This window comes from Gymnogyps californianus, chromosome 1 (assembly GCF_018139145.2).
Source record: "Gymnogyps californianus isolate 813 chromosome 1, ASM1813914v2, whole genome shotgun sequence".
Taxonomy (NCBI): domain Eukaryota; kingdom Metazoa; phylum Chordata; class Aves; order Accipitriformes; family Cathartidae; genus Gymnogyps; species Gymnogyps californianus.
Window position 1 is genome coordinate 86,194,238 of NC_059471.1, and position 15,321 is coordinate 86,209,558.

Below are 15,321 nucleotides of genomic sequence, written 5' to 3' on the forward strand. Positions count from 1 at the left end.
GCTGCCTTTCAGCAGCTCGAAGTGTCCAAGAAGAGCCCTGGAGTCCTGCCCCTTCCTTGCATGAGCTCAGCTCAGCAAGAGCGGGAGCCCAGCCCTGACACTGACTCACGCTCCGGGCCATCCCGGGGAAACAAAGGTTCCACTTGTTTATTTCACAGGAAAGCTGGAGCTTTTCCTACCTCTGCTCACTCGCAGCGAGAAGTTTCCTCTCCTTTCCCAAGCCAGCCTAGTCTCTCCTGGCTTCTTGAGACCGACAGCAAGGAAAGGCAATGTGAGCGAGGACGTACAGACTTTTTGTGAACCGCCCAGACAGAAAGGCTTGCAAATAACTCTACAGGAAAATGAACTTATGAAAACTTCTGAGTGTATTGGTCTCTCTGTTAAAAAAAAAAAAAAAAAAAAAAGGCTGAAATTTCATGTCATTTATGCCTTTGATTCCACTTTTGTTTTTTAAAGAAAGATGATCAAGAAACTGAAACATCACTAACATGATGCTCTGTTTCATGAAAATCTTATAAATTCTTAATACTGCCTCCTCACAAACATTCAACTTTAAAATGACTGAAACAGGGCAGGGGAGGGAAACACACCATGGGCTTCTCAGATAATTTGGAAGAAATGAAAGATTTGTATTTAGGCAAGCCACAAGATACTATACACTCTCACTCCCATTTGACCTTAACTACTATTCAGTAAGGATTTACACACAAACACGTCTACTGTGGACGTACTTAGGCACACTCAACACATTCCCTATACACACACAGCCCATTCTCTACAGAGGCATTCTCATGGGAGTGCCAACACAATTATGGGACAAGAAAAAAGCCTCTGAACTCATACATCAAAAAGATAAAAAGTTGGTTCTCTCTAGTTTTAAGAACCAGCGTAAGGAAGGACATGATAAACTTAGACCGTAGGTAGATTTTAAAGGGGAGGACAATAAATTGTTCAACATGGTTCCTACAAAAAAGAACAAGAAAAAGGTTATTTTGCAGAGCCAGGATATTACAATATATTTTCTGCTACAACACTGAAATACGAGAACATAGGGAGGATACACAATTTTCTTTACTGGATGCTTTTCTAAAAACCAGCCATCCCCTGGGGATTATTTATATATATATATTTGGTCCCAATCCAGTTGAGAGGCCTGGATTAGATGATCTCTGAGATCCCCTTTGGCCTTCTACTGAAAGCAAATCAAAACTGATCTGAGTAGGACTATCACTGCAAGAACAAATCTCCAGAAAAAATATCAGGATATTTTAAAGAACGGAAATGAGCAAGAGATGATGGCTGACAGAAAAGGCAACATCTCTTGCAGCAACACTCCCCGTGTCTGCACCATGCTGCAGAACAGGTTCAGGAGTGATTCAGAGCAAAGTCTGAAGGCCTACTGAGCCTGCAATCTCCTTCCTGAAGATTTCTGTTTTCCAATCACAAATAATTTAAAGTTGTATTACAATACGTCATTAATTTCAGTTCCAGACAACACACAATTACTGGTATTTGTTTTAAGAGAGAAGAATAATCTGTAACACATTTATAATTTACACAATTTATGACTATATAAAAGTATAAGTACTACAATCAGGCATGACTTTTTAAAAATAATCCTCAACTAGGGAAAATTTTAAAAAGGAAACCATTTCAGAAAAATTCCACAAACTAATAAAGCTAAATAGACAGCAAAAGATGAGTGTATAAAATTTTACTTTACAAGTTATATTCAGTTCGGTTTACATTCATCAGTCTTTTTAAAGCTATTTATGCAATTTCCAAAGTCAGGTGGGTTATTTAATTTTTTTTGCATAACTGTATTTGTTCTTTCAATTTTCAAAGTTCATGTGTGCTAAGAATATCAAATGTCATTTCATTAGAATTTTTATCATCATTTCAAAGTTTAAAAAAGTTAACAACTCAGGTGTAGCAATTAAAAATCAGTTATATTATCTAACAAAATCCAAGTGGGGCAAGAAAAAAAAAATTCATTTTACTTAGAAACACTAAGACACAGTTTATAAAACTGTTTATTCCTACAGCCTTAATTACACTAATTTAAATCTTTTTATATCAATTTATATCAATAAGATTTTACTTAGGTAGATTTTACTGCTATTATTAGACATACTATATCGTATTAATTCATGAACCAGTTCTCTTGAAGCCCATCAGACAGCAAAAAAAGCTAGCTTGCATGTCAGTACTGTTACTTTCTGAAGCATTTTCTCCGTACTGAAGCTGAAACATGAGACAAATCTTTCCTAGAAATTCAGTTTATGTCTCCATCAAGTATCTCTGGAACTCAGGAAATCAGCTTTATTTTAAAGTATTAAAGCACAGCATTTTGGGGTTTTTAACGATTCTTCTTTTAAAATGCTTGTCGGGGTATAAGGCTTGGTAATAGTACAGACTCAAGCGAAATTCAGAGATTTACTGTGATTAGCAAGCTACCGACCATCAGCTGATCCAGAGCAACTTATAACATACATACTTTTATTGTCTCCCTATTATGAAATAAAATTGCATTAGCTTAAAACTCCACATCTTCTTTTTCAGACTGAAGCATCCTAAGCTTTCCTAATCAAAACCATGACTGAAAAACCAAGAGTATTCCCTCCCAGAGAGCACTCCTCCAGGAGAACTCCTTCTGGCAGAAGCCCAGTGCTGTGCCCCAGGAGAACAGACCAGATTTTCCACGTTGCTTTTAGGAGTAACTTCTGGTACTATCAATACTTCTTACACTACGCTGCTTCTATTTTTAGTTGTTCTTCAAGTAGCTCGAGCACGAACGTAAGTTGAAAATGTTTTCATGCATATGCTTGATGTGTTTCTTTCATACGAACAAATCTTTTCTGAATAAAGACCAACAATATACATATAAAGTCTTGTGGCATGGACAACAACTAGCTTGCATTTATTTAGAGTCCAATAGCTGCTTTATTAAAAACAAAAGCCTAAAAAACGTCACAAGCAGCACAAACCACTGTGCGGGTAACCCCCTCTGCCAAAAACTGCTAGTACAGACTGATGTGAAAGCTGAACCATGTGACCAATACCTGGACAACTCTGTTCAGGCAGCTTGAACATTTTACAAACCAAACTGAGAAAACATGAAAGCACAGGTATCTAATGGGATAGCAGGGAGGGGCAGGAAGTATACAGGAGATCCGGAGTCACTCTTTACTCACATAGCACAGTTCAGTGACTCAGCAGAGACTCACTGCCAACCAAGGTTATCGAATTTGTTCCTCTCTTTAAACTTAATTTTGCATTTCCCGTTCTATTCCCTTGGTACCAAGTCCTGCTTTGAGTCAGCCTCCCCAAAAGGAGCACGCTGCTTTTCGACTCTCCTTCATTTCATGAGCCAGCCATATTTCCCCTACCCTTCCTTCTTATTCCTGTGAACTAGTTACTCCAGAAAGGGTAACAATCGTCTAAAGAATTTATTTATAATGTCCACACAGCCTCATGAACATCAGCCACCATTTGCAAACATGTGCTATTTTTTTGCATAATGAAAGAAACACAGAAATCCTATTTCCACACTGAACTCAAGGAATGGAAAGTTACACCAGCAAAGGAATGAGCCCCCACTGCAGGCAGCCTTGCTCTCATGACAACTGCAGAAGGGGTCAGAGTCCTTCTTCCCCTGTAGCTTTCCTCGCAAGACGGCACTAGAGTAAATGGTTAGGGCAGGAATGCCAGACTACAGCAGACAGCAACTTCAAAGCAAAACACAAATGTTGCTTGAACAGCTGAGTGTTTCCCCCTGTTCCTACACAGAGTTTGACACACTGCTGATGCTTGCCACTACCGCTGCTGCCATCACCAATGGCTGTCCCTGAATAAACAAATGCCAGAAACCTGCGCTTTCAAGTGCAAAGTGCTACACACACTTGATACTCACATCGCACGCTCTCTGCCTCAGCAGGCGTTTTTAATAGCATTTGTATTCAGTACCAGGTGGTTTTGCTCGCATCCTTTTTTTCATTATCTCAGTATTTTGAACACTGGCTTCAACATTTCTGTTAGGGGAGCAAGCACCTCCAAAGGCATCGGAGGGGAAAAATAAGTAGCAGCGAGCCATGCGATATGGAGGCAAGCGCAGACGGATGCGTGCAGCACACACAGCCAGTACTGGCCACGCACCATGGGTGCCGCTGGGCAGCGCTGGCAGAGCTCGGGCACATCATTAGCCGGTTTAGAAATGCCAGGAGGAGCCTCCAACTTGCACCTCTCAGACTTCTTTTTAAATGACAACTGAAAATTAAGGGGAAAAAATGTTTTCTGCAGGCAACCAGGCAGGAACTGACAGAACAGGTGTGGCAAAGATGTGGTTGTCAGTGCAATGCATTCACCACAGTTTCTGGGTCCCTAGCTCACCAGCTCAAAATAGAAACTCAGACCTTGCTCAGTCTCAGAGTTTACAAATTTCTATCTTATTACAAAGGACAGGTAGACTTAATAATTGACATGAGCTTCTAGCCCTTATAGCTCTTGTGTCTACTTGCATTATTTCTTCTCCATTTCTCCTCTCCCAAACATACTAAATATATACAGAAATAAAAATTTCTGTATAAATGCAGTGTTTTGCAGTGAGAAGGATCCCTAAACACCAGTTAACTAGATCTTACAAGTTGCTGGACCTAGAGCCATGACAGCCTCCCCCTTTATATTACAGTGGCTGCAATATTCCCCAGTTTGATGGTTGAGTATATAATTTACACTAAGTTCTGGCAAACACTAATGTGACATCATCAAAGGCTATTAATGAAATCTAGCTCTGCTCAAATTCACCACTGCTAGCCAACTATGAAAGTCTTGCCTGAAGAAAACTACAAATATATCTCAAATGGAAAACGTAAAAAATACTCTCAAGAGTCTCTTCTGAAGTAAGGGCAGTTTTGAGAAAAATAAAAATGGCTTTTTAAGACTTCTTATTTTATATTCACCTATTATGGTCTTTAGCATTTCCAGCTGAAGCCTCAACTCACGGACCAACCTGATACAGTTAACTCAGACTAAGGAATGTATCGGTCGAACTAATTTTCCTATACTTTTAGATGTTTATTTTTAGATACAGGAGAGGAAAAAGTGATAGCTTGTTAGAACAACGGAAACACATATAGATCATATTGGAAGGAAGTCCAACCTAGAAACAGAAGTTTTACATAAGCTACTACAAAATTAAAAGGGAAAAAAGAAATAAGCCTAAACACCTGTTTAAATGTTTTGAAGCTGCACGACCAGAAGGAGGACATATGAAACAGACATTTCTATTTGACCATAAAACTTGTGCTACTTTAACAGTGTTACACTGAATTTTCTCAGGAGACAAAACATGCCTATACGCATACTGTATTTCTTCTAAAAATTCATCTGTCAGCAAGCTATGTCTTCAGTCACATCGTAAATTAGTTCACTTACACCTGTCATTAATGGGAATTTGACAGAGCCAAGCCTCAGGAATCTGATTCTAGTCATACCTGGCCAGCGGTCGATTCATCAATGCAAACAGGCAAAGACAAGGACTACAAAGCATAAGTATTTGATTCTTTTATTTTTTTAAAAAAGCACAGCTCTGATGGCACTGCTGAAATTAAACTCCCACAACCGCATCATTAATTTCCCTAGGATAATCTGCTTCTCTGATTTTTAGAACAAAGAACAGCAAAGCAATGAATTCTGCACACCAATAAAACCAATGGGGTTTCACGCAATTCCTCAGTTTTGCCTTTAGTTAGAGAGTTTATTGATCACCTTAAAAGAGAAGGGCCACTATATCCTACATTGTTACCACTGGGCTAACACTTGGAGCACATCAAACTGCCTGGTGATTTACAGGAGAGCCTAATGGCATCTGCTTCTGCTCAAGTGGCAGCAATCCTTTCTGCCCTCATAGTCCTGCCAATATTTGTGTAAAAGCCTTCTTAACACCCCAACAATTCATATCACCTCTGCGTGAAATATGATCTAAACTTATGATTCATAAAATTGAAAACACATTAGAACACAAAGTGATAATGCCAACAAAATGAGACCCTGTTGATTCTTCTGTAAATGGGACTGACATTTTCCATGGGAATTATCTTGTTCTAAATAATCCCACATTATAAAATCCTCACAGTAATTTATTGATGTTTTAAAAAAAATCAGTAGTCGTTAGGAAATATTTTACATCAAAAAGGTAATAGTATAATTACAGTAATATATAAAATGTTTCATCAATAACTGTATCAAGAAGAAGCAACAGAAAGAGTTTTAGGGTCTCCAAACTTCAGAAAAAAATTAACAAAAAAAAAAAAGAAGCAATTGAGGAAAGCATTGTTTCTGCCTCTTCAAAAGATTACAAATTATTGAAAAACTGAGGCTACTTGTAAATCAGCAAGGCACATACCAGGGCAAAGATCCCTTTAAAAACTACATTGCTAGAGAAAAATTTGTACCGATTTGGCACTCTGCATCATACATTGCAACATTTTTGATCCAGTAAGCAGAGCTCTCAAGCTAAATATGACCTTGCTTGGAACGGCAAACTTAATGCAGCATTCTCTCGCTCTCAGCCAGCATTAAATGGCAAAGAACATGGCAATGACGACGGAGGAGTTTCTTGCAGCCAGGAGAGAAGTATTTGGGGAGGTTAATGTTCTGCAGTCGTAACCGAGTATTGTGTCAGTGAATCACGTTTTGGTGCTATGAGTAGGCAAAGACCGCAGTGCTGAAGCCTCTGAATGGCACTGCTCAAAGGTTAACCATCCTGACCCTAGACAGGAAAAAAGCAACAACAGCAAGGAAGTGTTGCTTTTAGTTATCTACACACTTGAAACACAAATAATGGATTGTGTTTACAAAAATGAAGTCATTATTTTCCACTAACCATCCCAACTTTAGGAGAAATCTGAAGACACAGAAAGGAAGGTCTGTGGGTAGGATGGAAAATTTTAGAAATTTTCTGAAAAGTTTATATTCAATTTTTGGCTGGGTAACAAACCTATTGACTTATGCTGCACAAATATTTGTTCTTTGTGAAAAACAAAGGTAAGACTTCTCATTATTATAAAGTGGAGTAAGACTTCCCTTCAGGGAACGAAGGCCACTTCATAAGCACTTTGTGAACACTTCACATTAAAACAAGGGACTCCAGAGTTCAAGGGATACGTAATTTATTTTAATCAGTTCCCATTTACAATCACTACTGTAGAGAAAGCTACAATTATAGTAAACTGCAGACACAAGAAATCCTTCATGTGGCATTAACAGGGCCTTATCATTTGTAAATTCTAATCTGCCTATATCAGACTCGGGAGAACTGAATTTTGTGCAACACTTGAATTCTGGTCAGTGCCTACATATGTATCACCTTACAAGTGAACACTTATGTTACACACCAATTATAAATACTATTATAATGTAAATTATAACAGTGTGTTTATCATAGGTGATTTTCTTCCTTCACCACATATTTCTTTTACATACCTAGATGTCGGAAATTAATAATTTGAAACTCACCTCTTGTAGAACTGCATTATTGAAATACATTTCCTGATGCTACAAGACTTTTTATGTCCTGAGCCCAAAAAAAAAAAAGATTTAAGTACAACCATGCATGAGTTTAAATCTGCCTGCTATCAGGTGCTTCCTATATACAAAGCAATTTTCCTTACACAGGAATTGTAAGGAAAGGCTTGTACTTGTAAGTACAAGATCGCAGGCAGCCATCAAATTATAAAAACAAACATCCTCTGAAATGGGGTAAAAAAAAAAAAAAAAGAAACCTTTTATTAACCAAGTTCATGTTCTGGTAAAATCCTTTTTCAGCATACTTAAAAAGCTTTCATAAAGCCCAATCGCACCTTAAACACTGTCAGGTTGTCAGAGTCACAAATAAAACATGCTGCAGAAAGACACCATGATGGCTCCATGCAAAGCTGACTTCACTGCTCTCTACCCCATCCCCTGAATCTGGCAGGAGGGAGGTTCATTAGCTAGCACTCAGTGAACACTACCAGGCCTGACCTGTCCCTATCTTGCATCCTAGGTGGACTTCTTTGATGAGGTGCCACTGGAATACAGCTCAGCTGCTCCTGGCCCTGCACATTAACAAAGCCCCGCACGTGAGTTAATAAGCCCACCCAGAAACAGAAGGCAAGCAGGGTACCATGCAGGCTTTGAAGAAGTCAGCAATGGTCGAGTAATACAATCTAGGTTTTTCCTTTACTTAGATTATCCCAGCTTTTCACTACCCTCCTTATACAGAATGCAAATTGCAGTCTCCTGTAAAATATTAACCAAATCTCCCTCAGCGTAACTAACTTTAGAAGTTTCCACCATGCCTCTGCAGGATCTCCCCTTCTCCTGTACCACTGTAACTTAGGGTGGATGTGGGGGTAGGTGCTGTGCTATAAATCAGGTCACTGAAATGATCTAGGTTAAAAAACAAAAGCTCTGCGGGCCAAAAGATGTAATTCCTGTAACGCCTGGTTCTACAGACAACTGGACAAGCACAACTCAAAAGGTGAGAAGCTACGGCACCAGGGAAGAAGAGCAGCTGCCCAGGAGCTTCTTAAAATCACTGTGGAGCCAAAGAAAATGCATCATGTAACTATGCCCACAGCAGAACTCCAGGCTGTGGAAGCCTCCTAACACTTCTCAGCATATCAGTAACCCTATGCAAATCTAACTGTTCACTTAAAGGAAGGATTTCACAGATCTTTCTTTAGTTGTTACTTTATTAGCAAACAATGCACTTTTTTGTTTGTTTCCCTAATGAACATACCTTAGAGTGATCAATCCCTTTTTCTTTTTTTTTTTTTTTTTTAAAGTTTGCCTCCTTTAGTTTATTAGAAACATCTCTTTTTGCTTTCTAGTCTCTATTTCTAATTTACTTAGTGATAGTTTTGGAGGCTTTGGAACAGAGACTGCTGTTTAAAAAGATGGTTGTTTCAATTTGTCCGAAAGTAAATTTTTTCCCCAAGTGTTAATCTCAGGACTTTCTTTTTATGTCATGTAAAACAAATCCATAAAAAATATGCTTTCTCTTTTACTAATCCCCTTTAAACAAAACTAGGTGATTTTTAAAAGCATCCTTTAAATCAACAAATCCAGTACTAAGTTGAGGTATTTAGGTATTTGCCAAAGCTTCCTTTTTTTTTAAACAAACTGATGGCACAGTGACAGTATCTCCCTCTTAGTTTATATAAGAATTAGCAATTTTTTTTTTACCATAATGTGTGTAACTGAAAACCTGAAAAGCCTCTCCAGTCTTGTTCTCTAAATCAGTATTTTCTTAGGAAAAAAAGGCCAGTTAAACAGATGGAGGTATGAACAGAGGAGTAAATCTTTAAGCAAAGTAACAGTTCTTGCAGGCAGCTTACCTCACGAATTCACTTTCTGGTGTGCGGGAAAGAAAAAAAAGCAGAATCTTGTCCACAGAAAGATTAGGAAATAATGACTGTAAAGCTTCAAGTTTTGGCCAGTGACAGAATTCAGAACTTCAGGGTGAAAATTTCTTTAAACCAACACCAAGAGAGAACTAAGAAATGACACGTACCTTATCTACTGGGAGAAAGTCGTTTTCAACTTCTATTGACCTTGGTCGTAGCTTTATAGGTTTGTCTTTGAAGATATCTCCAAAGCCAACACCCTTGACCTTTTTGGGTTGGATTGTCGTGCCTCCGTTGGCTCCTTCTGATTTTGTGCTGCAAGAGTCACCACCATCACTCTCAGAGCCTGTAGCATCTTTTAGGCCTGTGAAATGGAAGGATGAAAGAAGGAATCTTAGGTGTGAAGCTCACTATTTTCAAAACAGATTGTAACTGGAAAATGATCCCTCCCACCATCCTCTAAAGGAAAATGAAACCACAAGAAACAGGTAGAGAAGATGCTCTCTGTGCCATGCACTCATTTTTGAGTTCTAAAAATCACTTTGTTTCATCACATTGGTGTAACAGTTAGAACTTACACCAATCCACAAAACATGCATACTCCAGCATCAAAACTTCATCAATGAAGACTTCATCATTCCTTGAGTACCAAGAAAATCCTTCTTCCTCAGACAAAAATTATTTGGAAGAGAACTCAATAAATGAAAGAGTTAAATTCAGTTGTAGGGCAGCTATTGTATAAAGCCACTTACAGCTAACAAGCAGTCAGACCAGGCGCGCTGTACCTTAAATCTGTGTGACTCATGTCAAGCCCATTATGCAATTAGTATCTAAAGCTACATTACCTAACTGGGAAATATAAAGCTGAAAGCTGTTCAAACAAATTTGCAATCAAATAAGCCGCATAATATGTTCCCTGCTGAAAATTAAATCTCTCTGCAGCATAGACAGCCTCATAAGAAAAGCACCCATGCACACTATCCTCTAAGAATATAATAAATCAAAACTGACATCCTGATTTGCATTACTTCTCTCAGTGAACAGGAAAATTTATCTGCACTTATCTGAAAATATCTGCTGTTTGAATAGCAGAGGCCACAGATGCAATATGGTGATGCTTCAGCCACTTTACGGAACGGTGCAGAATCAGGCCAAGCAGTCACTGGCAGCAAAAGTGACCCACTGAAGTTTCCTCCAATTGAAACAGTCCCCCGGATCATTTAAATCTTCCTTCCTACATTATAGATTGACTTAACTGTGTTTCCAGGAAAACCACAGCAATTGCTGCTACTGCAGCACTAACTCTACCTAATAATAACAAACTCAAATCCTCACATTCCCCTCACAAGCATTCATGGTGCCACAGACGTGGATCTTACAAGTCAAAGAAAGAAAAATTTGAAGCAAGATTATCTTCTTAATTATTTTTATATCAAGGTCCACAAAGTGATTGCAATGGTTTTTCATCATAAGAGGCTGCCAGTACAGAAGAAAGATTCTTCTTTAAAATCTAGACACCTAAAATCAAGTAGAGATTATATACAAATCTCTTTCCCTCTTCCCTTTGGTAAGCAAGTAATGTTACCCAAAAATTATCTGTATTTCTGCCAAAAGGAAAGAAACAGCACTAAGATCAGGCAAAGTCTACTGGATCCCTATAAAAGGGCTGCAAGTTGTGGAGCATGTGGGAAGTTTTATAAAATCTTCGTAATGCCTCAGTTTCTACAATTCTCTGACGTGTATAAGCGACAGAAACAGAATGAAGCAGTGCTCCTGTGCTGAAAGCATCTGAATATCATTTCCAGCCTTCACTAGAACAACCCTTCAAAACCAAATGGAGGAATTACCTAAAGAAAAAATATTTTGAAGTCAATGAAAATCTTTATGAATAAAATTTGTAATATTAACAATTGAATCCTTTTGCTTTTGTCTCCCCGACTCAAGTGATGCCTTTGGTTTTAACAAACAGACAGTCTCCATCCAACAATTTTCTGCCATGCTGGTGAGCAGCAACTCATTTTGGGGGGGACTTCCTGTCTTCCTGGCAATTCACTGTTTAGCAACATGACTACCCAGTAAAACACAACATCTTCTTCAAGGGCTACGTTAAGCTTCTCTGATCAACCACAGAAACCAGTGCAAGTCCTGAGGCCTACAGGCACAACTTCACGATCCAGGATGCAAGGGGCTCATCTGTTAAATTGGTTTCAACACCAGGGTGCTGCTAGGAAATGAAATCAGGAATTATGTGTCAGGCCAGGATTTTTAGTAAAACTGTTAAGCAGAAAAGTCATCATATGCTGCTCTGAGATTTTCTGTATCCGAAACATGAAAGGAGTATAAATGCAGAATTAGAGAAAGTTCCCAAAGAGAAACAAACAAAAAGACTAAAGACTAAGCAAAATGCTTAGGCCCTCTGGCCTCCTGAGTGGCTGCTATATCTACCTGTTGAATATAAAAAACATTTCTGTTTCTTCGAGTGTTCAATTTAGATAGCACTGAACAAGTTATTTGTTCCATAAGCTGTGCAGGATTGGAATTTAAAAGAATACTAAATAATAATATTAGAATTCTTTTCTTAAATATGCAGGGGTCTTGATCTCTTTACTTGGACCTTTTTATTTTCCCAAGAAGGGCCTGGCAGAAAACTTCAAATCTGGTTTCACTCATTTATTATGGTAGTTAGAACAGTAGTATTCCTGCCATTAGTAAAGTAAATTCTGTGCGCTCCTTCTCTTCCAGACCTCATGAAAGCAATAACCAGGGAATTCAAGCATTCACTGCGATTCTGCTCTGTGCCGTGGTTGGTGGGAGGGGAGTGGTTATCTGTAGCAGAGCCACTCCACAATGCAGAGGCACTCAGAGATGTAAGGGTAAATTAATTAAACAAGAGAGGTATAAATCTCTTCAGGCAACATGGCAAAGACACTGCCTCTTTCTTATTCCTACACCTTGTTGTGACTTGGGCAGTAACAGAAGAAGCTGTAAGTTCTACTAGCTGGACCTTCCCCAGCTTTGCAAAGTATCAGTCACTAGGGCCCTGGCTGAGACAGAGGCTAAGAACCAACTTTATTTACTACTTCTAAATGCAAAGAAGATGGTCACCAATCAACCATACTGAGTTACAAATAATATTTCTGAGTATAAAACATCCACAACTCAAAAAACTCAAACAAATCACAGTGATCATTGTCTCTTTGCTGAACAAAAGATCTTCTTGATATGGGATGGGAAAATTACCCTCTGGCAAAGGTTCCTTCTTTCATCCTTGCCAAAATCTCCTCGAACTACTCTGATGGAGGGAAGGAGCAGTGCAGAGACCTCCCTCCACAAGTAACTGGATTTTAACTGATAGAATCCATGACCACTCTTAGCCACTCCCTGAAATGAACAGAAAAGTTACCTTTAAAATAAATAATTAAAATAGGTTTTCTGCATCACTAATTGTGGGAGAAGAGGACCTGCACTTTGGCCAGTGGATGGAAGTAAAATATGGAAGTAATTATGGGAATTACTCAACAGGTCTGACATGGACTTCCAGATCTTTGAAGCCTGCATGAAAGAGAGATCAGAAACCTCAAGGGGCTCCAATAAGAATTAGGCTTTTGTTTCTGGGTCATCACCTGTTTTTCATTATGGCATCTTCATCTTTTATGACCATTCTTCTATGATGAGACATCTCACCTTGTATCAGAAACCTCACTTCAGGCTTAAAACAGATTTCCCTAGCACCACCCATCTGTGCTTGATGATAATCCAAGAGTCATTTCATTCTCTATGCTGCCACAAAGCTTTGTCTCAGTATACAGCCCTCATAACAAAAGCAACATAGGAAATAACAGCATTTTTAAAATTTTTTTTTTCTTTTAAAATGAGGACAGAATGGACTGAAGTGATGCCTGTCCAAACTAAACTGCATTTGAGTGGCCGGATACAGAGGCCAGCCTTACAAAGCTCCTTCAAAGTTAAAAGAATTCTTCCTGATCAACTGGGAAAATGACATAATTTATTATTTTTTGACTGACACAAACTGAGGAGCCCTCTGGACTTAAATAAATAAATAAGAAAGAATAAAAGCCCTGGCTTTTCCAAGAACTAGTCTGCTCTTGTTCTTATCACTTCATGGCTGAGGGCAAGAGGCAAAGGTGACAGAGGAGGAGGACTATATGCAGTGGAAACTCAGAACAAATTAGATAAAATGAAGATCTGCAGTAACATTAAGAAACAATAATGCAGTGCTTAAGTACAAAACAGTCCTGCAGAAAATAATCTAACATGTTCTTACTCTTTTAAAGACTTGCTAAGGAGACTCTCTCTTATCTTCCTCCCAAGGTACATGAGATATACATCTCTCATTTGTACAGATGAAGAACATGCAAGCAAGGATTTGCAACACTATGTCCACCCTTGCCTGACAAATTCTCTCCTCATTTATTTTTTCATTGGGTTGTTCCCTGATACACATATATTAGCATATATATGTCAGCAATTCTCTCGGAGCAATCCTGCCAAGTGCAGCTGCACTGGCCTCCCTAGCCCTGCCTACACAAGGAAGGGATGGCTGATGGCTGAGGTGATCTCTCCTCTTAAAAACAGAAAAATGTCCAACCACCCTTTTTTCTTTTCCTTCAGCTTTTCATGGCCTTTTTTGCCACTACTGCAAACAGCTTAGTAGGAGAACAGACCTGGGTGGATAGTTTCCCCAAAACACAAATGTAGCCCACGGATACAGCTGGGAACTAAGCAGGCACCTGAGTGACCTAGACTGTCAGATTATGAATTTTAAACATGAAATTTTCTTCAAGAAGAGCTACAGTTAGCAGGGAGGTCAGGCTGCTAAACAGGCATTAAAAACTGGAGAGTGTTTCAGCTGGCACAGTCTGCTGCTGCTGCTGACCCATACACCCATGCAGTCTGAAACAGCTGTGGTAGAGCTATGAACGTGAGCACTAAGGTAAGGCCAGCACCTCAGCAAACTGCTATCCTCAGAAACACTGAGCACATCTTGCTTTTCTTTTAAGTCTAGTTATTAAATACTTCAAATATAGCCAGGATAGGATAAAAGCTGCAGTAGTCAGGCCTCACGCTATTTTTTTTTTTATTTTTTATTTTTTAACAACATGTTCTCTAGAATCTGTCAGCTCTCTGTCAGCATTTGGAGAGCTGACAAGCTAAGAACATAACATCAACAATGTGCTCACTAACATGCCTACTATCACACCAGTCCTAATAGTAGGAAAATTTTTCAGATCTTTAAAATTTCTCAGGAAGGAGATAAGTCTTTTGGGGGTGTCACTTCCCATTTCTGGCTCTATAAGCAAAGACACTTTATTCTTTTACCTAGATTTATTGTTGCTGAATCATCATCACCACAAGGTAGAGCTCAAATCTGAGTGTTGGGTGCACTTTTACAGTAAGCTCCTTAAAGTCTGAACATGAGCAGCATCAGCAGCAAGAAGTTAAAATTCCCAGGAGCCAACCGTTCCCAACTTTTGGCTGGGACAAGATATGGGACTATTAACATACGGCTATTTAAAAACACTCAGAGCTATAAGATTCCCTGTTGCTTCATGCTCTTTACAAATGCAAGACAATTTAGTATTCATGAAGATTAAATTCTCACAACACTGTCTGGAGGAATTTCGCACTTCACACATGTTTTTTCCTCTATGGGTATATAAGAGAGATTAGTTTTCTCAAGACATTTCAAACACACCACACTCCTGCTATGCCAGTTACAGGTCTTTTGAGAGCAACATTCTGAAATGTACCAAAACAGATTAGCTCAAACAGGGATTAAAAAGAGACCGCGACATCAGACTTAATTCACCGACGGCCCCGAGCTGCGCTGGCATCAAACCAAGATTCTATATGAGAAAGATATTTAGGGATGATAAAGGGCTGTGTAAACTAAAGCTGTTAAAACAAAAAT

The 15,321-nt window shown here is 38.9% G+C and overlaps 1 protein-coding gene across 2 annotated transcripts in view; it reads right to left on the minus strand.

Moving 5' to 3' along the window:
* The window catches only part of SH3KBP1 (SH3 domain containing kinase binding protein 1), a 236,120-nt gene that overhangs the window by 82,053 nt on the left and 138,746 nt on the right, over window positions 1-15,321 (minus strand). For both annotated transcript variants that reach the window (XM_050915197.1, XM_050915196.1), the window contains one exon: window positions 9,557-9,753. In XM_050915197.1, coding sequence (XP_050771154.1) covers window positions 9,557-9,753 — 197 coding nt within the window. The remainder of the gene's footprint in view (window positions 1-9,556; window positions 9,754-15,321) is intronic.